Here is a 27,563-nt window from a genome sequence, read left to right on the forward strand (position 1 = left end):
TTGAGAAGAGGGTGCATACGAGAGTGTTTCAGGGAGAGGGGAAGGCTCCAGCATCGAAGGAGTGATTGCAGAAGGCGGCAGGGCAGGAGCAAGGGTGTCAATATGGTCCTTAATGGTTTTGGAAGAACAGGGAAGAACCTGTTTTGACGAGACTTTCATGGATCGGACACGTCCAGAAATCTCGCCTGGGGAGAACAGAGTTAAAAAGTTAACCAAGTGTACCTAGAGACACTTGATCGAAGCAATGTAACATCCCAGAACACAGCCCTAAATCTAAACAGCATGTCTGATTTTCTTTTCTTTTTTTACAGAAATTGTAAAGACTTGCGGTTGGGCGAAATTGTGAATTTCTGTTATGCCCAGCACGGAAGTGACCTCACTTAAGGTGTAGATCAGTTTCGCAAAAATCTGCCGTTCAATGACCCCTTAGTATCGAATAGAGCAGCGCAAAGTTTCTTGCACAAAACGTAGAATGAAGTTTCTTGTGCCGCTGCACAAACCTAGCATGGTTCAGAAAACCTGGGCAAAGTTTCTTGTGCCGCTGTGCGAACTTATCACAAATCGAACAAAAAAGTTCCACACATTTTCTCGTGTCGCTGCACAAAACTAGCATGGATCATGGAAAAGATACACCCAGAGTTTCTCGTGCCACTGCATGAAACTAGCACAGATCGAAAACAAGTATTTCACAAAGTTTATAGTGTCACAAACTTAGCATGGATCAATAAAAGACCCACACCAAGTTTCTCTTGTCGCTGCACGAACCGATCACAAATTGAAAACAGCACAACATGAATCACTGATTTTTTGGCACACACACCTCCTTCCATTGCCGTCAGCATATCTAGGATGTAGCGGTTCTGCATCTTCATCAACCTTATGGCATGCAGCTCAACCTGTATGATGTTGAACCCATGCTCAGTGTCGTTTGCTAACTGAACCAGTTCACAGCGTACTATCTGCAGCCATTTTGCATTAGATGCTGCCTGTATGCCAGGTAGCAAGAGCGAGGCGAAAAAAGTTTCAGCAGAGCTGGACAAACGGTATTCTTCAGGTATCTCCCCAAACCGTGCAGTTGAGTCTTTTGATAGATAGTTTGATGCTCTCTTCTTTCTTCAATGTTTATCATATTGGCTCTTACCAGGTAGAATGCGAAATTCTGGCAGTGGCATTGGGTTCTATTTTTCGAATGCTGCGGAAACCTTTGGTGTTGTGTCAGGTACTAGCGCCACTTTTAAGTGTTCTTCTGGAACTATTAGTAGCGATGAGTGCAGCATGGCCAATGAACAATATCCCCTCCATGATGGTGGGAGGTGCAAGTACACTTCTTGGCCACAAACCCAGTAGTAGTCCATCACTGCAGCTGTGCTCCTTTTGAAGTCTGCAATCAACAATGTCATGTTGCATCGCTCATTGGAGCCCATAAAGATAGTTCCTTCACAGTGGAAGCATAATTCAAAGCTTTCTTCTCTGTGTACTTTCACTGGCTTTTCCATCATCGCAATCCATGTCAATTTTGTGACATGATCTGTCCATATTTGTGCACATGTATTTCACATGAACGCCACCACTTCTTCTTTGTATAAAAGGAGGCTTTCAGCTAGGCAGCTGAGCATTGTTTCCTGCCACTTGCTGTTTACGTACTTCAGCCCATCACTCACTAAATACGGTTGTTGTAAGCAATTGAGGTTCTTTAGGTTTTTGTTGCATTGCAGGGTGTCTGGATCCACACGCTCTAGTCACACGCTGTGTGCCTGGAAGGTGCCTTTTATTCTACATTGCACAAGATGAAACAGGCATTGTGCCACTATAATGGGAACTTCCTGCGATACTAAAACCTTGGGTGCCCCTGATGCATGCAGTATCAATGACCGTACATAGCCGCTCCGATTGGTCATTTGTCTTCCTACTACACTCTATTGAAGTGTTCGGGATGTCTGATATCTTCAATGGCATCCAAGCCTAGGCCATAATATGCATCATATTTGGGCTTACGCGCCTGCCTTCTCATTTTAACATGCCATGATATACACCTCTTTGTTAGTGTGCTACTGCTAACATTGTTACTAATAATTGTGCTACAAAAAAGTTTTTAAAATTGTGGGAAATAAGATTTCTAACATTTTTCTCATGGACACACTCATTCGGCCAGGTGTATTTGCTTGCGTGTGAACACTGTTGTTACTGACCCTGTTATTACTAGTCTGACAAATATTATACATATGTACGGTAGTGTTACTGATGTGTTTAGCAGTGCACATCCCCTCATGAACCCCCTTCCCCCTCTTTTAGATGGTTTTCCCAGATAAAAGAAGCACCCCAATACATTTCTAACATAAACATCATTAGTGTAAATAGAAAAGCAGTAATGTGTAGCCCACAAGTGTAGGAATATAACCATCTTGAATTAACAGTATATCTATCTACTTTTTTAATATACAATGGGCCTATTACGGGTCCGGAGGTAACCCTGCCGGTGCTACCAGCAGGTTGCCGCTGGACCCTTAACAAATTACCGCCGCCTGGCTTCAAGGGGCCACTGGGCTAACACAAGTCAGGCGCCAGTAATTTTGTTAATCCCCATTCCCATAGAATCCTATTGGACTCTATGGGAGTGGGGACAGGGGAGCACCAGCACCGTAAACAACGGTGCTGTTGTTCCATTGACAAGTCTGCCTACCATGGCCGCTGGGCCCGGCAGGGTCAGACCTGTTAGGCACAGCGGCTGCGGCAGGGAGACTTGTAGTTTGCCAGTCTGGAAACAAGGGAGCCGGTGAGCTTACCCTTGTTTCCGGACCGGCAAACTTATAATGAGGCCCAATCAATCATTTGAGGTTGAGTGTTCCATTTTGTGCACTCCTGTAGAGAAAACCAAAATGTGGGTGGTAGAGAGAGTGAGAGAGAGAGGGAGAGAGAGTTGTTCTTTTACTTGAAAGTGCTTATGCTTTTAGCAGCAATGCATGTTATTACTTCTGAGGTAGTTACTGTGAGGTATATTGGTAGTTTCTTTAGGGTGGTGAGCTATTTGGGATGCCCTAAGAACATCAGAGAGGTGAATCAAATATCAAAGCCCTTTCACTTTTACTGCAAGAGGGGTGGAAAACACCACTTTGTAGGGGCCATGGAACCTAGGGTTGTCCGATTAGCGCACAAAGCTCTTGACACATATCAGGTCACCTTGCAGCAGTGGTTGGGCGGGTGTGGTGTCTGTGGTAGGGTGCTCTGCAGTGCCCTGTGTATCCTCTAAGCAAACAGGTACGATCTGTTGGGGGACATATTTGATAGCACGTGTCAGGTTTGTTAAGTACTGTTTGAATTCTTCACCTAGAAACACTGCAGCTCTATGGGCATCTGATGCGCTCCTTACTGGCGAGATGGATGGGTGTGTGCATGCGCCTGCCAGTTACTATACTATTTTGTGTGGTGAAAGGTGATGGTCTTTACTTGGTTGAGTGTGTAGGCTGAATAGGGCTAGGGGTAGGCAAAGCAACCAGTTTTTCTTTAAGGTGGTGCAGAGTTTGCTTTTAAGAAGGCAGATGATTTTCTCCACAACACCCTTTGCTTGGGGGTGGTAAATTGAGCACATCCGGTGTTTAATGCCAAGTAGCGCTGTCATTTATTTGAAGGGTTAATGGAAGAAGTGGCTGCCATTGTCAGACTTTAGTACATCGCACATGCCCCATCGAGGGAAAACCTTGCACACTAAAGATTTAGCAGATCATTTTGCATCCGGATGTGCACAAGGTTCAGCTTCAACCCATCATGAAAAAGGGCACATTACAAACATTAGGTATCATGAACCATTGCATCTTTCTCCCATGTCTATGTAACCTATGTCTAACTCACGGAATGGCCCAATGGAGTGAGGCATGGTGCCTCGTATTGTCCGGAGCATCATGCCACTGCAGAAGGTTTGACAGGTGGTGCAGTGTATAATCATGTTTGTGAGATGCTCCAGAAGGTTTGGTATGCACCAATTTTTCTGTATGTCTGCAGCAATGTGCTGTTTGGAGCTGTGGGATGGGTGGTGTAAGAGGTCAAATGCTATTGCCAAGCACTCTACTGGCATTACTGCCTTGCCAGTGCATTCTTGTCTGCAGGGTAAGTCTGTGGGGGACTGTTTACACCCTCTCTTGGACCATAGTTCTTTTTCCTCATTGAGTGCTTTGCCCTGTAGTTCAATCAGTTGTATGATGGGCAGCGATGTGCATGATGTTGGTTGTAGATCATGTGATGGTGTACTTATGATGTATTCTGAAATTACTGGGACAGGAAGGTAGGCTGACATTTTAGCCGCAGCATCTGCTGCAGCATTTCCTAATGATATTTTGTCAGTGTTACCAGTGTGGGCAGCACACTTAACGACCGCTACCACAGAAGGTTGCAACAGTGTGGAAATTAGTGTGTCTAATAGTGCGTTGTGTTGTACTGGGGAACCGTCTGCTCTGCGGAACCCTCTGCTTTTCCGTAGTGACATATGCAGAGCCTGAATAAATGGTCACGTGGCATCCTTGTGATGTGTGTAGCTCCGCTGCCTGTGCTGAGTAGTGCATGGGTAATCTATTCATCACTAATGTTTAATATTCTCCCCCTTCCAGGTGCACAACTGCCGCGCCCGTATGTCTTTGTCCCGTGTCCTGGTCAATTGTCGATGAACCGTCAACAAGGAGTACCACCCCCTCTTCTAGTGGACTGTCCTTTGCTTTGGGGATGTCATCCTCTTCACCTTTGTATATGGCACAGTCGTGTTGTTGCAAGTCCTCATTTGTGCTCACTTCTGTTAGGAACGTGGCTGAATTTACGGTTTTGCATCCCACTACATGAATATTTGTGCTTGAGATAAGAATCTCATATGCTGATGCTCTCTGGGTTATCATGGTAGACTTTGACCTTTCCAACATCGCATATAATGAATGCTCCATGTACAATGTCACTGCGCATCCCATTAGAATTGTGGCGCTTTTCTCAATGGTGAAGGCAGCTGCAGCGAGAGCTTGTTCACATGCAAACTGCCCTTGCATAAATTAATCTAGTGTACTGATGTAGTAGGCCAATGGCTTGTGACACATTGTGCTCTTCTGTTTTAGCAGCACAACGTTCATGAGTGTGCCGTTTGAATGCGAGAATATATAGAATTCTTGTGTGTAATCTGGGGTGGCGAGAACTTGGGCTGTGGAAATCACTTCCTTCAAATCATTAAAATGGAGTACCATGTCTGCTGTCCATTCTAGTTTGTGGTTGCTTTTTTGTGCTTCCTTGAGGCCCTGTAAGAGTGGTCTTGTGTATGCTGCATAGTCCAGAATACATGCCCTGCAGTGATTACACAACCCTTGGAATGTTTGCATGTCTTTCACTGTAACAGGATTGGGCATTGTGGGCACAGATGCTGCCCTGTCTGGTATTAGTCTTTTGCCTTTTTCTGAAAATAGCTGTCCTAAGTAGAGCACCTCAAGTTGGCATCATTGAAGTTTGGCCTTGTCAACCTTGTACCCCTTGCGTGCCAAGAGTTCTAGCAGGGTAAAGTAGTCTTTACGACAATTTTGCTCACTGTCACTGCAAACCAGTAAGTCGTCCACATACTGGATGATTGTACTGGGCACATGAATGTTGCCCAGGTCTTTTTGTAATATTCTGTTGAATATGGTTGGGCTTTCACAATACCCTTGGGGCAAACGAGTGTGCTCATAGCGCTTTCCATCATGTGCAAATGCTATGAGGTACTGTGAGTCAAGGCGCAGGTGTATGGAAAAGAAAGCGTTCTTTAAATCAACCACTGTGAAGTGGGTTGCTTCCTTAGGGATATACACAAAATGGTGGCAGGGTTTGGAACTTGAGGACATTCTTTCTGTACTATTCAATAAGTGGGCAGAGATCCTTGATCATTCTCCAAATGCCCCCATCGTTATTTTTGGGAGGGTATATGGCAGTATTGCCTGGTGAGGTAGAGGGCACTATTATCCCTTAGCCCCAGGAGGGACACACAACAAGAGCAGCAAGCAGACAGGCTGACTAGAGCCTGGGAAGATGAACATTGTCCCAGTAGTGGCCTGAGCAAGGAGAGTGGTGGCGGAACATGAAGGAGGAATCCCTCACCAAAGCTGAAACTATTCATCTTGAAGCATGGGAAAGAGTGCAATGCAAGAGAAATAAACAAACAACGAAAGACATCCTTTCAAGGAGAAGAGAACCGAAGAAAGAAAACACTGACCCAGTGACGCAACCCCACCCAAAGAGAGGTAACAGGGAGAGCGGGAGGGCCAGAGAGAAAGGCTGTGATAACGGTTCCCTTATCATTCATTATCAGTTGGAAAAGCGGATATAAAGATCTGAGTAATATTACTTGTCACAGTGAGAGAGAGTCGGAACCAAATGTGAATTGTTATGGGGAGAATCCAAAGCATCCCAGTGACAAAAAGAGTGAGCAGGGGACTGTATATTGTTGTTGGGCAGAGCATCCTTCCCCCAGCAAAGGGGTGGGCAGTCAAAAGACTATAAATCATTATATGGCCAGCCTGCTCGCCCCAGTAAATCGTCAAGTATTAAGAAGAGTTAGAATCACTTTGTGACTAAGCCACTCGTCCCAGTGAATGGCCAAGTGGCAAGGAAAGAGACGCATTAAGGGACCAAGTCTACTCATCATAGATACTGAGGATAATTACGGAAGCACTTATACGGAAAACAGGAACAGAGTAAAGAGGCATCTCCCGTCCCTAAAAATATCAGAGAGTGAGACACTTTCAGAGACACTTCAGAAGAATGTATTAATAGATGTTCAAAAGCAAGAACACCGAAGAGAAGAAGTTTAAAAAGGGAAGAGAAAACCGAACCAAAGAATTATAAAAGTCCCAGAGAGGAACTAAAAAAGCTAATCCAAGAGATTGCCAAAACCTGATATACTCGAGCTGTGGAAGTCTACCCAGGAGAAGAAAGCCATTCTTCTGGACTTTTGTTGTTTTTCTTAGTGGTAGGGTCAGTACAGCTTAGTTTTGGACAGAGGACAGATTACTTATTTTGGACTTTACATCAGACGATGAGCGCCATAGTTAGTTATGTTAGGCAGGGACATAGATTAGGGATAGTAAGACCCTTTTACTTATTATTCCAATGAAACCTTTGCCAAAAATGACAAAAACGGGTCTGTCTCCTTCTTCTGACCTACCACATATGGTGTCAGGGTGGTATCTAGACAACCCAATGCAGAGTTTGGCCCAAATAGTCTCCACCAGCCCAACATTCCCATTAAAAGTAAGGGCAGGCCCATTCCACTTCCCAGTGAATGTAGGTCCTCAACATCATGGTTGGCCTGAATCCTATGACCATATTATCATTACAGAAGTAGTTTGGGGCTCATATTCCTCCCTTAAATTCCAAGGCGATCTTCCCTGTTAGACTGAAGAGTTGATAAGTATTCCCATCTACATTTTTCCTATGTGACTACTGAATCTCTGGTTGAGATAAAGCTATAATTTCTGGTGGCAGTCCCTACCACTTCCATAACATACGTGATCCTGCCTGCAAAATCAGGGAGGAAAAATTGTCTAAGTGAATTGTCCATTTTGTCTAGTGTGGGAGAGTTAAAGTTTATCCTATTGAATTACTCATCCAACTCCTTTAAGATTCAGGGGTGAGACTTGGTGGAGTATTTAATGGTTCTCCTGGAAATTCAACCAAAATGAGACAACAGAGAGAGAGGTGTAAACTACCAGGAGAAACAACCTCTTAAGGAAAAACCCCAGTAAATGTTTTCTGCTCAAGCTAAATTGGCGAGTGAGCTAAACCCTAACCTTGTTAACATTCAGACAGTGGGTACCATCTCTTTGAGAAAGGTAGGGTATTCTAACTCCCAAGTATTCAGGGAAAACGGAGTAAGAAAACCCAGAGGCTCTTAAGTCCACATCCTCTCTATCGACCCACCGTGATAGTTATTTTGTGGAACATGAATAATGCAAAGAACAACTTAGCTCAGAGAACACAATACACCACTTGGAGGGGTTTGAAACTTCCAAACAGCTGGAGAAAATAAATCAGCTGGAGGTTCCCCGAGATAATGAACCCTTTCTGATATTCCTGGTAGAGAAATCAAAGACGATCATATAATACCATTGCCACCTCTATCTCCCACCAAGGGTTACTAGTGCTATTCGCGTAGAGAATTTGGTCTCTCGAAATTTGAGCTCTCCTCCCACCTCAATGTCCATACAAAGTCCCAAAGAGATCAAGGCAGTACAATTAGAAACTCCCGCTCGGTCTTTTGCCACTGCCCAATATGCTCAAACATCAACGCAAACCTCAACATTTGGGAAAAGGGAACTAAATTATCCTTTCCCTAAGTTTACAAAATCAGGTAAGAAGCGCCTAACTATTTCTAGACAAGGAACCAAAACATCTATAGAGTACCCACAACCATTCAACAACAGAAAGTCTGGGCCCAACTAGATAGTGGGAGCAACGGATGTGCTATAGGTCTAGAATTAATATACATGGAATGGAAAGGAACACAAAAGGAAGAAGTACGATGCATCCATGGGCACACTGAGACTTACCCCCAGATTTAAATCCCTGTAGTCACCCTGGGGAAAGAGATGTGGATACCAGCTAGGATGATTCCCAGGCTACCTACCCAGTTAATTATAGGTAGCAATGTTCCACCGTTCCATCAGTGGTTGTCTCAGATCACCCAAATAGACCATCAAATAAAATCCTTTGGTTGTTGCAACCACAAATCCACAAAGAGGACCACCCTTGGTAAGAAAGAAAGAACCATCTTTGTGGACGCTGGAAAACAATCCACAAAGAAGAGAAATAAACTCTTATGAAGGGGAAGGCAAACTCATAACGGAAAGGGTATGTGATTGATCACAGTATTCAGTCACTTCTTCCCAGAGGTGAGCACTTCCTTGTGAGGCTAGGCAGGTGAGCCCACTGTGCAGTATTCCCCCTAGGAGTTCTGTTATTGGGCATTTGTATTGCACATTTTACCATTGGTACGATTCCAAAGCACTGTGGGTTGAACGCCCTCAAGGACCGTAGTCCAGGTCAGTGGAGAGAGTAGTGTAGTAAAGTCCTTGGGTGCACTCGATATGAGTGCAGCAAGGGTGGGTTGGGTGGTGTGTAGCTGCATTTGAGTGATAGGCGTGGTGCAGTGGTTGTGTGCGATCAGTAGAAAGTGTGCAGCAAGCCCAGATAGACTTGGGTAGCTGAATTCTGGATGCAGCAGAGATTGTGAAAGGGATTATGTGTGCAGCTACGCCAATTTTCGTGGAGTAGAGCTGTGCTCTAAATACTGTTGAGGTGATCATGGGTTTGTATAAGTATGTGTGCAGCTAGGCAGTATTAATTGAGTGGTATAGCTGCATTCTATCGTTTGTTGGTGCAGAGGGAAGAGTTAGCATATGGATGTTTTATAGTGTTAATGTGGATTTGAGGGAGACCTTGCTCCTGACGTGTCTCCAGTGCCTGTCGAGGGGATTGTATCTACCTTTGGGTGTGGCCATTAAGCTAGCTCCTCTGTGTGTCTTTCTGGGTTTACAGTTGCTTATTAGGATTGTCAGTTGGAAGAGGACAGCCGGATCTCGCCCGAATCCTATCATTTTAAAAAAGGAGCTGGAGAGGCCCTCTGCCTGGAGTCCTTTTGGATATATTCCCAAATAGGAAGGAGTAACGAAAATATAAGTGATAATAGGCCCTCAGTAAGAGATTTTGCTCAGAGATTTCCAGTTGTGCAGGATCTGCGGTATATGTATCTCCTGGACTGATGCATAGTGCATATCTGGATGGAGTAATGATCAAGCTCCGCCATTGTATTGGTACGTAAGTGCTATTAGTGCTTGGGTTACGAGTCTAGCACAGTCGGTCCCAATAGCTGCAGACCAATATCTCTTGGCCACATAGCATAGAGTATACCTGGTGGAGGAAGGTGAAGTAACGCAAGTGCTGCTATTATTTCCAAATGGGTAGGATTATCGAGAACGGCATCATCCTGCATATCAGGAGGGGCTTACGGTCAAGGTCAGTAATGGTGCAGGTGCATAAGTGCTATTAGTGCTTGGGTTCTGAGTCTATCACAGATGGTTGCGATACTTAGAGATATATTTCTCTTGGCCTTAGAGTGTAGTGTATGCCTGGTGGAGGGAGGCAATGATTTTACTCTGTCATAGCATGGGTACATTAGTACTACTGTGATTCGGCGTTCACTTCTAGAGCATTGGCACCAGATAGGTGGAGGTAGACGTCTCCTGCCCCGAGAGCCTATTGCAGGCCCGTACTGAAGGGTTACAAGCCAATACTTGGACGTGGTGGTAAGTTGGGAGGTCAGGCTGTCCCTTGAGTCTTAGGGAAAGCGTGAGGTTTTGGGAAAGAGCCAGGTTTTGAGTGCCTTCCGGAAAGCCATGTAATCTTGACTATGTCTAATGCGTGGAGGCAGTGAATTCCACAAAATTGGTGCAAGGGTTGAGTAGGCAGACCCTCCAATCCTGGCCAAGTTGGAGTCGGGGACCACTAGGAGGAAGGCTGTGCTTGACCTAAGGGTGCGAGCTGGGTGGTAAAGGGTAATTGTTTCTTGTAGGTATTTGGGGCCGGCTTTGTGTACCGCTCAGTGAGTAATGCACAGGATTTTGCAGATGGCTCTATGTCCAATTGGGTGCCAGTGTACGGTACGTAGAGCGGGTGATATGTGATCCCTTCATCCCAATGTGAGTAGCAGTCTGGCAGCCGAGTTTTGGGGTCATTGGAGTTTGTTTAGTTGGTAGGCCGGTGCACTCAGGTAGAGGGAGTTTGCATAATCAGTCTGGACATGACGATGGACATAATTGCAGCCAGTCTATTGGGGTAGGTGAGATAGGGGGAAGATGCAATTCAGAAGCTTACGGTGGAAGTGACAGGATTTGGATACAATGTTGATGGGGTAAGACAGAGTTGGGTCCGAGTCCATTGTGGAGCTGAGGTTTTTGACAGTGGTGGTGGTCGGGGGTGAGGGAACTGAGTGAGGGTGGTACTGGGTAAGGGGGCAACCCCATCCCAACACCCCAAGTGCTTTAGTCTAAGGCGAGAGGCATTCGTAGCACTATGATAAGCCAGGGGGGACAGTGATAGGACCCCACCCCATTTTAATCAATTCACATAGTATAGCCCAAGGCGCGAGCAAGATTGCTATTTTGTATAGAGGTTAGTGCATTCTGTGTAGATGTTAGTAACCAGAGTTTGGAGACAAGGCCTGCGCCACAAAAGCAGCATTTCATGCACTAGGCCCTAATTGTGAGATGAGGGAAATCTCCAGCCATGCCAGAGCTCCTGTGAGGACAACCCACATCCCCAACTGGTTCCATGTAATAATGTCCCTGCAAAAATATCGCCATGCAAAAAAATCGCCAAAAAATGGCTGTTTTTTGTGGGGACATTATTACATGGAACATGCGGGGGACACCCCCGCAACCCCCAAACCTTTTTTTTTTCTTCATGGGGAGCGGGGGACACCCCCGCAACCACTGCTGCCCCTGTCCCCATATATATGGTCACCCAAATAATATCGCCATGACTTTTTCCCGGCAATATTATTTACAGCGACCATATATATGGGGATAATATTATCTGATACCCCCCAACCGCCATAAAGAACATTCATTGGTCTAACAGTGTTGCAAAGATGTTTTTCTATCTGCAAGGAATGTGCCCTACAAGGCCGTGATCATAGGCCGGTGCCTGGTGTGCATGTTATCTCACACTGGCCAAAGCATGGCCCACCCCATCCCCGGGTGACCAGGAGTTATAGCCCATATAACTGACTAAACCTCAAGATCCCTGAATTCCATGGCACCATGTGCCCTTTGACCACCAACCCCAAAGTAACAAGTTCTGAAATATTCAAAGATGACAGAGATTGCACATCTTTGAGCTACAATCGTATGATTCGTATTGCAAAGTGCTGGGAGGGATACATTATAGTTCAAAACAAGGGAAGAGACCTTGTAGCTGGATGGCGTGGAAGGGAGTGAGTGAAATGTGTGTGTGGAGGTCAGAGTGCCCCAGAACCTCCTTTGTGCCAGTCCTAAAGCCTGCCAGGTGCACAGGATAATCATAAAGTAGCATTGTGTTAGGAGTATAGTTAATTTGTTTGTTGGCCTTCGTCAGTGAGAAGATGATGATCTCTGAGGCACCCATGTGATGGAAGATGGACGGACTGGGTTGGAACCAATGACCTGGAATTGCTTATGGGGCAGGCGGATCCTATACAGGCACACACCAACCAGCCGAGCTGGTTTTTACTGTATGCATTGCGTCACTAGACGATGTGTCTGTTCTTAAGCCACTGCTTGTACTCCTTTTTGACTGAAGTTTCTTAGCAGCAGAGCTCTTTGCTGTTGCCCTCATCTGTGTGTGAGATTAAAATGTCATCGCCTTGAGCCTTTCTTCCCTACTGGGTTGTATTCTCTCTGGTGTGAGCATTCAGGGACTTGCTTTCAATTGGTGACCCCGACGTAATCCCAGCACTCCCCGTATTTTGTGGAGTCTTCCAGGCCACTTCTCCCAAAGGATCCGCACCCACCTACAGCGACCGGTTCCCGAAAGACATGTGTTCTGAGTGGTTTAGCAGGAGCCCTTTTGAAGCGGGGTGCAGCTCAGAGGAGAGTGCAGGGCAGTGTTGGAACCCCGTCATGGAGGAGTTCGGGTGAGCATGCACATGTGAGTAGACTATTGTTAGCAATAACAAGAAGGGGACAGGTGCATGAGCACGTGGAGAGCCAGGCCATAGATGTGACATGGGTGTGGTTTGTGTTATTTCTTATTGGTGTTTGTACTGTGAAGAGATTATTACCCTAAGGGATTATAACGTAAAGCAAAGGTAAGGCAGGGACTATGAGCCCCTCCTGGGGAAGGGAAGGGAAGGTGGCACCATGATAAAATATATTATTTAAAGGAGGAATACAGAAATAAAAGTAGTGGGCTCATATAAGTAGTAGGCCTAGAACACAAGTAGTGGTTGTTATTTTAGCTTGTTATTGCAGTTTATTGTTTTCGTGATTTATTGGATGAAGAACAGGCGGTAGGAGGGGCGGTAATTGAGTGTGTCGCGGTGTAGCATTGGATGGTTTTGTGAAGTAGTGTGTGTGTGCATGGGGGAAAGGGGACAGAAAAGGGTTTTGTTGATTTTTTTTGGTGTTGTTTGTCACAAGCAGGGGCAGCGCGCATGGCACATCAGCAGGGCTTTGCTGTTAGTAAGACATGGACAGCACTAGCATGGGGGAGGAACACCAATTGAGTATATGTATAAGGCCCTGGCCCTACATCGTGACAGGTTGGAGAAATACCATAAGCAGTGGATCGTGGAGACAGGAAGAGGGGGGATGCCCTGTCCATGGCCAGAGCAGGGCTCCCAAAAGAAGAGCGTCTTGGGTTTTTCTCACCTTCTTTCCCAGCACGCAGGCAGCCATGGTGGACCTAAAGGTTCTAACCATTGATGGCCGAAGACATCTCCTTGGACGCCTTTCAGCCATTGTAGGCAAGCAGGTTTTGCTAGGTCGTAAAGTGGTGGTCTTGAGATGAGATGTGAGACACGAAAACAATATCTCTGGTACCTTTATCGAAACAAATTGAAGTATCTTGCTTTCTTGCGCAAGAGAATGAACACAAACCCTTCCCATGGCCATTACCACTTCAGAGCCCTAAGCCGCATCTTCTGGAGGACAGTCCGAGGAATGCTGCCCCATAAGACAAAACGTGGCCAGGCTGCCCTGGAAAGGCTAAAGGTCTTTGATGGCATTCCTCCACCATACGATAAGCGGAAGCGCATGGTGGTACCAGCAACGCTCAAGATTGTGCGGTTGAAACCCACCCGCAAGTATGCATACTTGGGTCGTCTTGCTCACGTGGTAGGCTGGAAGTACCAAGCAATCACTGCTACCTTGGAACAGAAGCGGAAAGAAAAGGCCAAGCTTCATTACGTGAAAAAGAAGACTGTGATGAAACTGAGGAAACAGGCAGAGAAGAACGTTGAAAGCAAGATATCAAAGTACACAGATGTTTTGAAGAATTATGGGATCCTTGTGTAATTGCAAAATCAGACTGCAAAATAAACATTAAAAAAACCTTTATTTCATAGCCATAAAAAAAAGAAGAGCGTCTTGGAACACTTGTCCACATTTTTAGTAGCTAAGTATAAGGGGAAACAGCTACAGAAGAGAAAAGAAATTTTAGACCTCTGGCGAATGTTTGAGGACACAAAGGACAAAGCGGACGGAGCGGGGGCACAGATACAGAAAGATGGAAAGTGCCGGAGGGGAGAAGGAGGCGGAGGGGTGCCAGCAGAGCATGTGGGATTATATCCCTTGGCAGCGTGTACCACAGACGGGTACACAAATCCAACCTATGTACCCAATGTGGTAGGGACCCCTTCAGCACCAGTAAACCCGCAGTCTACTGCTACCCCACCCCATAAACGCATGCACCTGAAGTATCAGCATATGCGGGTGTCGGGTCAAGGGAGTTCGAAGATAGGTCGGCAGAGTTGCTAACAGGATACAGGCATCCTCAAGAGAAGTGAGGGATGTAGGGTGTCGAAAAAGGATTGGGAGAATGGAGATCAGGGGAGGTGCTGCTCAGGATGGGTACTGAAGAAATAAGAAGTGTATGTGTTAAGAAGGAGGGAAGCCAGGGTGAGTGGACAGTCCTTGGACAGGAGGATACAGTGTTGGGAAACGATGAGAGGGAGGATGACACGTTTGATGAGGGACAGGGTGAAGGAGTGGTGGTGAACAGGCGGTTGAGAGCCCCCCACCCCCTAAGTAGAGGGCTTGCAAAAGAATTAAGGACCGGGAAAGGGAAACAGCCCAAAGGCGTCAAATGGAAGAAGCAAAATTGGTAGACAAGAATTTGGCAAAGGTTGTTGTCCAGGCACCTTTGTCGGCACCAGCACAGGAGGAAGGGGTAGGAAGCACCCAGCAGGTCGTGAGCGCCACTATTGCTGCACTCTGGGCTGTAGGAGGACAAGGACAGTGGGGCGGGGGTAACAGTATCCCAGCCCACAGTGGTAGCAAGGAGGACTGCAGCGAGGATGAGGGGGCTTCCGCGGAGCAAGCGGGGGTTTTGGACCCAAAGGGGGTAGATTTGGACCATCACAATGTTTTCATTGTTTGAGGGGGGGCATTTTTCAAGGGAATGCAGGAGCAGGTCTGCAATGGGGTATAATTACGGGTCACAGCAGCAGAGCCAAGTGCCCCAAGCACTAGGGTATCCGCAACAGGGTTAAGGGTATCAGAGTCAAGGGTATCTACAGGTGCAAACCCTGACATACAACAAGCAGCCTCAAGTATCCGATATACAGGCAAGGCACCCACTGCAGCAACAGCAGTGCAGTGTGGCCCCAGTCAATAGGTACCAAGCAGGACAACTGCCCCCTTTGGAGGAGCAACAGTGATGGGGTAGCCCCTCACTGAGTGAGTCATTTAACCAGGAGTTAAACCATTAGTGACATTCATCTGCATCACGTTACCCCCTCTGGTCAAATTTTCAACCACGCCTATGTTGCAGTCCTTTCCACTATAATCATCTTTGGGTATCCATATTTTACTCGCCCCCTCAAGCTGCTTTCTTGTGCTAAGCATTCTTCAGGACCACAAGTCATGAAACAGCAATCCCCATCAGCTTCACAATCCACCCAGTGTTCAGTGTAATTGTGGGGGTAAACGGGGCATTCGGCGAATGTCCCAGGAGGTCCAATAAGACGTTCTAAGGGGTACATCTTGGGCAGTAGATCTGCTTGTGTATACCCATGTACTTGAGTATCTATGTTTATTATTATGGTAATTTCCAGTGCCTTCTAGCTCACCTTTGTGCATTGGTACAGGGCTATTTCTAAGCTAGAGATAGTTGTCTGAACCAATTCCAGTATGGCCAATAATATTTTGAATGTGTGCCAACCAGGTACCTCAGTACCTGCACTTCAAATTTTTGGCAATATGGAGGACCAGGAATTTTCCAAATTTAAGAGAGAACTGCGGTAATCAATAACGTGTGCAGGCCGCCAGGGTTTGTGGCCAACTATCCCATATTTCCTCGTCCACCACACATCAGTTGTCCAAAGCCTTCTTGATGTTCACAACCCAAGGAAGCACAGGTGCTCCAGCTGAGATTTCGCTTATTGTCAACAAACATACCAGCTAAAATGTTGTAGCATCTGGGAGGAAGATTTTGGCACAAAAAGCGGGAGGATTGAACTTTCCCATTGGGTTGCATTGGGGTTAGAATTATTTTAGGCGGGAGAAAGTAAAAAATATCTAAGTTTTTAAAAGAAAAATCAGGAGTCTCCCGCGTAAATCGGGAGGGTTGGCCTGCACAAGGCATTACAATAAGAGAGATTAAGGACTGATGATCCCGACATTGCCGTGCCTGGGAAGATTTATGAATGGTGAGTGACAAATTATTTAAGCTCACACACTGCATTCTCAGTGAAATAATGACGCAAGCAGATAACCTTATATTGGGGTGCATTTTCTTTCACTGGAACAACAGTTTTAAAATCCCAATGTGATTTGTTTAAGCTCACACAGATTTTCGCTTGTCACGTGATCTTCCAGTCAGTGTGGGTCAAAATAAAGCTATAATCAGATTCTTTTTCCTCGACATGTGTCTATAACAATATATATATGTGTATATATATATATATATATATTATATATATATATATATAATGTCAGGTTAGTTTCTTATGTAATTTGCTTACTTTTCAAAGCATTTCCTCAAACTATTATTCAGTCTCTTGAAACCCAAACCTTGACAAAATACTTATATTAATTATAGCAAGAAATATATGTGATCAATTGCTTTAATCACAGATGGGCCCATACTTTGGTTTTACCACTTACGCAAAGTGTGTGAGCCTGGAAAAATAATTTAATCTCACTGTGCCTTCTCTGCCAAAATTGGCAGTGTCTAGAAGTTATTCAGTTTCAAGGCCAAAGCTCGGAAAAAAAGGAACCTGCACAGAAAAAGGGCGTGAAAACAAATGACGTGGGGAAAGGGTGAGTGCAAAAAGAGATATAGAAAGTGGAAGAGAGTGAGACACGAAGAGTAAGGCTTACGTGCAAAGTGAGACAAATGGATAACTATGCAAATTGAAAGAGAGACTGGGTTAGATTAATAGAAATGGCACAGTGAACCCGGCAGAGCCCCGGCAAGAGAGCAATCTTTGGACCTTACTGGAGTTAAGCCCTGGCCCACTTAAAGTCTAGGTTGGCGAGTACTTGCTCTTCTTTTTTCATGTAAAGCAGTGCGCATGAGTCTTCCCTCTTTAGACCCATTTCTCAAAACCTAGAGTGTCTCAGCTCCTGTCCCCTTAATCCTCCTCGGGGTCACCTTGTCTCCCATTCTGTATCTATCAGGTACCTTAGCATCTAGAAAATAACATGACATTGTACGCTAGGTTCCATACATTGCCTAGAATTAGGTTTTACAGTTATACTCTGCTGGGTAAGTATTAGGGTAGTAATGGCTCTAAATACACCAGTTTGCCAACTAAATCACTGGCAAAGTGGTGCCAACCCTTGACAAAATAAGATCAAATATGTTCTAGCATCAAATAAATGTTTTGTAGACATGTCACAATGTGCAGAAAACCACATTTTTTTGATTAAGAGCAACCCCTACTGTGCTGCATAATAATTTTGCCAAGTTGTGCTATGTTATGTTATTAGCATTTGTACCGAGCATCTGTGCCATTTGCATTGTATACAGGAGCTCTGGTGGATAGGACAGAGTCAGGAGATTTGGCTAGTTAGGAGGAGCGGGGAAGACCAGATTGAAGTGATCTGTGTTGAGGCTGCAGATCGGAAGTACCCTGAGCCCTGTGTGCATGACAGCTTTCCAGGTCTGATGTGCACGAGGCATCAAGGACCTCCGGCTTACAAGTGTGCGCGTGCTTTGGCCAGGGGCGGAGTATGTCAAGTGGAGTTAGAGGTGCATTTGTATTTGGAGAGGATCTTTTTTAAATGATGTGTGCAAAAGGCTAGTTTGTTCTTGCGTGTGGTAAGATGAACAAAAGTGAGGGTTAGTCAATATGGTAGAGGGTGTTCTTCTGGGTTTCCACATTGCTTGCAAATTCTTCACTTTGCTGTCGGTTGCGTTGTGGTGAGAGGTGTTTGGCTTTTTATGTATTCAAACATTATCAAAGCTCCCCGAAATGTTCTCTGCTTTCACATGAAGTAAATTGAATTGTATTTTATTGTCTGTTCTGGGAATTTTTCAGATCCCAATGCTTTCAGTCCATTTTGACATTTTTATTGATTTTGACATGTTTACTGTATTTTCATATATTAGTGACAGGTGTTGGTCTTCTCTTTTCTGATTGTCATCAAAACATCCGGTTCTTACTCAGTACTTACTTAGTATCATCATATAATTATACCTACACCAAGGAGGACATTTATGATTTGATTATAAAACTTAAAGCCTCCCATGCTAATGGACCGGACGGGTTACCAAACATTATAGTCGAAAGTAATCCGGCACTATGGTCACAGATATTAAATGTTGTGTTATTCAAATTCATCAGTCACAAAATTACAATACCTAATTCGTGGAAAAATTCTATATTGATTCCGGCCTATAAGAAAGGTTCCTGAGGTTCCTGAACCGAACGTACCAATTACAGACTCTTAGCAATGCTAGACGCACCGAGCATGATTTTGGCAGGCATACTGCAAAGGGAACTTAGTAAATGAGCAGAAAGATGCAAATGATTGCATGAAAATCAAACTGGATTCAGCCTGGGAATGGGAGACACACAAAACATATGCACTGTTAGACAAACATTAAGCCTTACTGCATCATCGTTATATATGTCATTAGTGGATTATTCTGCAACTTTTGGCAGTGTTAATCGTCAGCTGCTGTTCCATAAACTACAGAAATGGGGTATACCTCGCCATTTATTATGTAATACAACACAAATACTTCAGAACAGATAAAAATGGATAAAGCAAGAACATTATCCAAATATGCACCTACAAATGTTGAATTGAAGCAGGGGTGCATACGTGCACCTCAGCTATTCAATGTGTATATCTCTGATATGCATGAAGCAATAGAAGATACACATTGCTTTCCCGCTAGAATAAATGCATGCCCAATATTATGGTTGCGATATAGTGATGATATATTATAATAATTGATCAGACCCCTATAGGATTGCACCGATCCTTGCACGCTCTACCTTCTTATTCCAAGATTATTTAAAAACAATCACAATAAAACAAAACTCCTGGTTTGAAGTAAGCGCCGACCAACATCTAATTTAAGATGGACAATCGATGATCTACCGATTGAGCATGTTGAAACGTTTGTATATCTTGGTGCACTATTAAGTGGTAAGAATGTAAGGCTATGAGTTCAGGATTACCGTATCCATTGTTTTGCAGACAGGAATGCCTTTGACGTAATTTACTTCGGGGGAATTCGACAGAAAAACAACAAAATATAAAGGGGGTGGGGATTAAAAGGGGTCAGAAGGGGTTTGAGGTGGGGGACTTGTAAAGGAAAAGGTGGGCTTTGTGGGGGAATCCCCCCAATTAAAAAAAAGTGATGAGTTTTTTCTGCAGAATTCCTTCGAAGTAAATTACGTCAAGGGAATTCCTGTCGGTTAAACGACATGGATCCCAGCATTACATAACCACTAAGGTATTAAAAAAATGTATGCTTGTAAAATAATTTACATGATCACGATCTACAGATGGTTCCTCGATTGATGGCGTACTTAAGATATACAAATCTAGTATTATTCTGGGTTTTTGTATGGCCGCAAACTTACCCCAAAAAGGATCCAGATCGTATACAAAGAGTGGAGGGTAAACTTTGACAACAGATACTAAACCTAAAACAAGGCTTCCAAGTTGAAGCCATTAGATTAGACATTGGGCTTACTTGTCTATCAACACTTCTAAAAAAATAAAAACGCAGTGTACTTTACTTCACGATAATTACATCCCATGACAACTCGCTATTTGGACATTTTGGTAAACTCATTTTGGAGGGTCACACCAAAGGAAAATAATGTAAACATCGTATACATCTTGTACTTCTTTCAGTGAGATGAACTGGCAAGTAGACCTATCTTTGAGATATTCTCAAATAAAAGAGGAACTAAATAAAAGAGCTAAATTATGGGATTGGAGTAACAATACTGATCACATAAGTACTACAAAACCCTTACAGAATACAATAGAAAGAAATGTCATCAACACACTCCTGCTTCGTATTTGACCAACGATAGTGACATTAGATTAGTTGGTTTTATGACGTTATTATGCTTTAATCAGCTGCACACACTTAACAAAAATGCTGACTTTGTAACATGGCCCTTGAAACTGCACGACATCTCATCCCAATGCAAGGAATTAAAAGCACTTTATATAAGGATTATCCAACCTATATGTATAATATATTGCCACTCGATACAGATATGCATTGGGATCACATTAGGTATGGGAAATCCACTTTTATATCGTTTACAGTACATATATTATGAATTGAAATGTCAGAAGACAGCAGGGGCATTGGCAAGATGGAAGGGCATCTCTATTTTCGAACGCACACATTGTAGAAGAAAAAAATGAATCTATTGTGATTTGATTTACACTCAAACCTTTCACAAATCATAACAATGTGGCACCTCTGTTCACGCTAGTCCAAAAATCTCTTCATAAGTTATCGTGGTTTCAATGCCAAAAACTATTCTTATGGCAATTAGAGTCACTCCTTATTTGAATACCATTATATTATGTATTCTTTAAATATCAATAAACACATGCCCAAGTGCCAACACGTGTTTTGACTTTACCCTGCTCCTTCACAAGGCTGGGCTATTTACCCACAATTCTTTTTTAAAAAGTAATCAACATAATAATAACATGTGCCAAGCACTGTATATCCATGCATGATATTGAGAATATCACGTAAAGCAATAAAAATCAATGAGTAACAACGGAAAACAAACAAACAAATAACCAATAAGAAAAGTACAAAACAGAAAACAGAGGGTGGGAGAAGGGAGGGGAAAAAAGGGGGGAAAACAAAATAGAAAGATAAATTGTTTACAAACGAAATGTCACATATGGGTGTACAATATTGCCTTATCGCAATTCAGAGTTTGCACAATGTGAAGTGACTTGCAGTTTCCGGAGAGTCACCTGTGAGCGAAAACCAATACCTTATTCGGAGTATCCTCAAATTAGGCCACACTGTGACTACGTCAATGCAAAAAAATCTCCTTCGGAGAGAAGAAAAGAAAAAGAATTTTGATCATGCCTATCTCAGTAGCCTAACTAAAGCCTGTGTGGTGTGAGTGTTGCTATTTCTTAAGAATATAAATTCACCCATGTGACTCATGTTTAGCTACCACCATTGGTTAACTAATTATCAGTGTTGTATTTGCAGCCTTGAGACAGACCGGGGTACGGTCGAAACACGTGTTGTCACTTGGGCATGTGATGATTGATAAAGAATAAATACCATAATGGTATTCAAATAATGAGTGACTAATTGTGGAAAGAATAATTGTTGGCATTCAAAACGTGATAACCTATCATGAAGAGTTTTTGGGACAAGCGCCAACAGAGGTGCCACTTTGTTATATGTGTCAATTACAGGGTATGGGGATACCTATAGATAGCAACTAGAGCAGCAGCACACTCCAGACAAGAGAAATGGCCAAGCGCAGTGGAACCCAACATACCCTGCTTTACTTTCACGAATTACACCACAACTATAGGTACATTACACACACATACAATACATTGCGTTCCTAACCAGAAATCTTAAAATGTACAAGATACAAAGCTTTATAAATATATTTCATATTAGTGAAATAATATAACAATTTTAAAGTATATCCCTTTTTAAATACATGATCCGTACGATACCCAATCAATCCCACGTGCTATTATTATTACCAATAAATTATATCAAAACTGATTTTAAAAATGCTAAAACTGCAAGTGGCAACGAAATCTGTTGTGTCCTCAAAATTCAGTACCGAAATGGATCTGTCTGTAGGATAATCTCATGATGGACAAATTGCCTCAGCCATCGCTGCCGCTTTGCAGGTAGCCTCTCACACTCAATAAGTAAATGTTTCAGAGTCTCAATAACTGATTTAAAGATGCAACATACTCTTTCTATCCTTGGGGTCTAATTTCTTGGCCCTAAAATTTCCTATGTTAAACCAAGTTCAACTTTACCCTAATAAACTCATCTCTAAAAACATGCAACGGGTATTGAAGTAAATAACAAGAGGCTTCATTGAAAGCTTTCACTTCAGCCCAAGAGTGGTAAAACAACCAATATCTCAGAAAGAATTCTCCATTGACAATCCAATCATGCTCACTGATTTTCCATTTTGTTTTATTTGGATTTCGCATTAGTTCGACAGCATCTTGGTCAATATAATATAATTTATTCATACAAGCCATCACCCACTCATTCAAATCCTGGCAAGAATTTGTTATCACTTGATCAGTAAGATCCCATAAAAGACTATTTGGAGGAAGGCATATAATCTTATTATATATCTTTAACCTTTTCCAATCTATCATGGCTTGTATAGATGTAAGACCTAATTATTGTCTATTAATGCTAATAGGCACCCCAGTCGGAAGAGCTAGACATATTTGGCAAAGTAATGCCTCTAACTTGTCCCATTCTTACTCTGAATACAGGGTCTCCATCCCATAAATTAACATTGGCAACATTTTCAATCTATGCAATCTCAGCAATGGCATTATAGAAAAACGCCCAAGCTGCTCGTCAGCTACTCTCATTTGGGCCGCAAAGGTTTTTATCACTGGTTGCAACAGTTTGTACACTTATTTGACACACGGCTCAGAGAAAAAGTTTAAGCCCAAGTAATTATATAACTCCACCACGTCAATCCTTTGGCACTCTAAACACCAATCACATCCTTTCTTTTATTTATTTTTTGTTTACTTGGTTTCATAATCAAAATATTTGTTTTCGAGACATTAACCTTCAAATCCAAGTCATTTAAATATTTTGCCAAAGCGTTCAAGGACCTCTGCAACCCAATGGGGGTTTGGTCGAACAATACCAGGTCATCAGCGTATGCCACATACTGCACCTGCAATGCACCCAGCCGAGGTGGGCAAGCATTTGCTGTGCTCAAGAAACTATTAACGTAATTTATATAGAAGTTAAATAAAAACTCTGCCAAGACACATCATTGCCAGAGCCCACGGTTGATCCTGATCACACGAGAATACTTACCTTCTGGTCCAACCGTACCCTTACCCGAATATTCGAGTGCAATGACACTAAAATGTTCAACTGATTATCCGGGCAGTTTTTCTGTTGTAATATGCCCCATCGTTTGTGGCGATTAACGCAAACAAATGCTTGGGTTAGGTCTAGCTAGGAATGCCACATATATCAGGCACTTCGTTAATACTACTTGCAATTATAAGATTTGTAGTATGAAGCAGTTCACAGATGTTCCCACAGCTTACCTAAGTCCTGCATGGTTTTTTATCCCTGAACGCTGCCAAAACAGCCCATGACTGTTTAGGAGGATCACCAAAAAGATTTTACTAGAAGCATCCAAAAGGGAGACAGGTCTATAGCTGGTCAAGTGGCACATTGAGTAGAGCGCTCGCTTTGACACCCGTGCAGAGCCTGCTGATGCAGGTTCGAATCCTGGCAGGGCCAAACTCAGCCTTTCATCCTTCCAAGGTCGATAAATGAGCACCACACACTGTGGGTAATAATAAGCAGTGCTCAGTTACCTGAGGGTTTGTAGCGCTATATAAATGCGAAATTATTATTATAATTACAATGACTTAACCATCTCCCCATATAAAAGCCAGTATAATGTTTGCACATTTCCACGAGCTCAGAATATGTTGTTCCCATATAATATTCTGCAATAAAACAGCCAATATATTGGCCCAAAGAGCTGAAAAAGACCTAAAAGTCACAGACCCCTTGGAGGATTTACATTAATTAATATAACTCAGCATCCTCAACTGTAAACTCCAAACACCATTCGCTGGTTGTAAACTTCAAACTACCATATTCTGAGTTCAATACTTTCCCGTACACTTTGGAAAAGTGATTCACCCAACATGGCTTGGCAATAAGTGGCACTTGCACAAAAGGAATCCAAAATTCTGTTTTTCATTCATCACCTGATCCTATTTGGATAAGATGGTAAGCCCAGGCAGAAAACATTTTGAGAACACACAAGCACCTCTCACCGCTTCCACAATATTTGCTATCAGGGATAAAGGATATTTGTCCTTGATTGTTACCTTATTCAATCCCCAATAATCCAGACATGGCCGTTACTCAGTGGTGTCTTCCTTGGGGACAAAGAAGAGCGATGCCCCGTCCAGGGACTTGAGTTCTGTGATGACGTCCTGCCTCAGGTTCCCTTGTAGGTACCCTTTGAGGGCAGCCTTCTCCGGCAAGGATCGGACATACATCCTACCAAAGGGGACTGTGAAATCTGGTAAAACATTGCACTATGTTCTGGGTGATGAGATGGTAGCACCATTAATTATTGTTTGAGAATATATACAAAAAGGTCTTGGTACTTCTGAGGTGTCTTATTAAGAATACTGACTGGAGCCACAGAAGATGAAACCACACAGAGGGTTGCTCTCAGAGACTTCAGAGTCAATGTTGAACGCAGTACTCTGAGACAAGAAAGAGGTTGCTTCCCACCCAATTTAGATAGATGTTATTTTTTCTTTCCCAATATGATGGGAACGTCGATGAATGTTAAGGCCTCTTGATGTTGGCAACCTTCATCATTCAGTAAATAGTTTGTTCGCTGATCAGTCCAATAGGACCAAATACCCATCCACTCCTTCACTGGGTTGCAATGGTCTCCTAGCTTCTCAAAGGATTCTGTGGTCATTTGCTCAGGAGTAGTTCATAAACAGTCTAGCTGCCCCACAGATAGTAAGGGAACAGCGCAGTGGCAATATTGGAATGGACATCACACATATAAGTCCATAATGCGACCTACTGGTGGGAGGCCACTTCTAACGCAAGTAAAATTACACTAGTGAGTATCTACGGTGCCCTATGACACAAACCCCAAGCAGATTGATGCCTTAAAAATGGCAGGTAGGTTCTAGTCAAATTTCACATAGCATAACATGTGCCCCCTTTTGTCGAAGCCCCGTGAGAAGGGGCAAATAGTTCTAAGATTCAGCTACAGTGCCTGAGCTATGCAAATAACTTCCAAAAGGAGCCCAAAGCCTATGAGGGCCACACTCTCTGCATCATCACAGGAGATAACATAAGTCTTAAGCAGGACTCCAGGACCACCAGGCAGCTGGGATCAGGGCACTCAGGCATGAAGACTGAGATTCCAGATAACTGGACAGTGTCTGCAACCCTGCCTACTGAAGCACTCATAGGACACGGCTATCGGCTGGTGTTTTGGGGTGGGCAAAGGAAGGGGTAGAGAAGGTGGCTTTTATGAGTCTTTTCTTGTGAGGGTTCCATTTCAGCACCTGGCCAGGCTTGGGGAATATGGACAAACAATGTGAAGTACTCCAGGGCCTTTTCATGAGGTCGCCTTTCATGGGAGGTAAAGCCAATGTGCGCTACATGAAAAGCATAAACTGTGGCTCGTTGCATTTGTACCCGATACACAGGACACCAAGGGGAATTGCAGCATGGACACTTGAGGCAGTTATTTGCAATGCTTTGAGAGTTGAGAGGTTGCGATCGTAGCCCCACGCGTGGCTGACTACTTCTTGAGCCCTTGCCGCACGCTAGATACCGGCTCAGTGCTATTAGAGATTGATTCTGGGATGGTTTATTCATCTACATCACATTAACTAGGATTGGTGGTGAAGCTCGACATCTAAAGCCAGAGGTGTCCATGTGAAATTAATCCTGATAACCCTGCAAGAAGTTTGAAAATGTTTCACAGCAGACATTTCCCCTGCAGAATGTCCAGCTTACTAAAGCGTTGGGACAGAAACATGCACATCTAGGGCAAGGTGGAGAGTGATACAAGGGATATTAGTACTTATGCACGCCCACGCTCCAAGAATCTTTTTGTGGATATAATTGTTGATCTTGGGCCAATGTGTATATGCATTTTCTATGTAATATGTGATTGTGTGTGCACTTAGGAATGTATGTTGTGCTTTTGATTAAGTTTGATTAGATTGTACAATAAAGTGTTTTATTTTTGTAATAAGAACAGCGCTGAGGTCCATTATTTCAGGACAGCCTCAGATTATAGCAACCAGGGTTACAAGTGACTAGTATCACTCCCTTTCTTTAGGATGTTATGCTATTCATTATACCGGCAGGCAGGGAGGTTGAAACATGCCCCAAATTGCCGGGTTTACCGTAGATATGGTATAGATGCACGTCTACCCTTCCATGCTGCTTCAAGAGACACCACTGGATAGTGATAATACGATATATGAAACAAGCACATCTGGCTATTACCAGCCCCACACCCCACACTCTTCCACCTGCCTGGTGTACTACGCTCACCCCAACATCACTAATCCACCTTTTCATCTTCACTTTTAAAACTGATTTCTTTCATTTAGAGAAATCATTATGCATTACATCTCTGTTAAATAAAAAAAGGTGAGAAAACCGAAACCATGCCTGTTGTGTTGGCTGGGAACCAAGCCATGTATTGTGTCACTGGAAGTTGCTGTCGTGACTTATCACACTCGGTGTTTAAACACATGCTATCACATCTACCAAACGCAGAAATAATTGAGAAAGAAATTAGAAGCCATGCTGCCTACGAGGAAAACATTGTGAAATTGATTACAATATACTGTGACTTAAACAAGCTTTTTCTTTCCTTTCAGAGAACATCTGAGTAATATGCAGTGATTGGCAGGTAAAGGGCAGCAGCTTGCGCCCGTGCTGTGATTCGCCTGCTGCATGTGGAGACTTGCCCAGTTCTCTACCTGCACAATCCCGATGTGCAGAATCACGAATGGGTCAATTTTTAGTTTTGGCTCTAAGGTGGTGCTTTAACATTGGAGTACTGAGAAGGAAGATGATTGATATGTGAGGAGGGACATACAGCGTGTTGGCGTTGTTTGGTTATTTACCCTCCAACCCCTGACCGACCAAGGCCATGCTATTCCCCATTGCCATTCCCACCCACCAACTGCCCCCTCCGCCCAGAATACATTCCCCCTGGATCACTCTCTGTTATGCATTAACATCAAAGTGTGTGCTGCATGGGGCCTACCGGTGTTATTTCTAAGCAGTCTTGTGCCAGTTAACGGATTTATTTCTGCTGCAAATGGATTCATGGTGTACTAAACATATCTTATCTAAGTGTACATTCAGCCATTTGATTTATAAGCAATATGTGTGACCTCATCTGTTCTTTGTGCTGAAGACCTACTAAAACAAGCACTAGCTATGCTAACAGTTTATGAATGTCAGTTAAATATGGACTGGAACTGACTTGGAGTTATCTGCGGATGGTCGCCTTGTGAAGGTCAGGAGATCACCAGCAGGGTATTGTCAACTGGCCTCATCCAGTCTTTTAACTAACATTA

General features: G+C 43.6%; 2 protein-coding genes across 2 annotated transcripts in view; one reads left to right on the plus strand and one right to left on the minus strand.

The window, feature by feature from the left end:
* EEF1AKMT4 (EEF1A lysine methyltransferase 4) overlaps positions 1–27,563 on the minus strand; it is a 559,170-nt gene that overhangs the window by 272,188 nt on the left and 259,419 nt on the right. The gene's annotated exons all lie outside the window — the stretch shown is intronic.
* On the plus strand, positions 13,548–14,083 carry LOC138491934 (large ribosomal subunit protein uL13-like). Its single transcript, XM_069618813.1, has one exon. It carries the CDS (start codon positions 13,617–13,619, stop codon positions 14,043–14,045), a length of 429 nt encoding a protein of 142 aa, XP_069474914.1. The 5' UTR covers positions 13,548–13,616; the 3' UTR covers positions 14,046–14,083.

The sequence above is a fragment of the Ambystoma mexicanum genome, chromosome 10 (genome assembly GCF_040938575.1).
Source record: "Ambystoma mexicanum isolate Mex_15411 chromosome 10, UKY_AmexF1_1, whole genome shotgun sequence".
Classification (NCBI taxonomy): Eukaryota; Metazoa; Chordata; class Amphibia; order Caudata; family Ambystomatidae; genus Ambystoma; species Ambystoma mexicanum.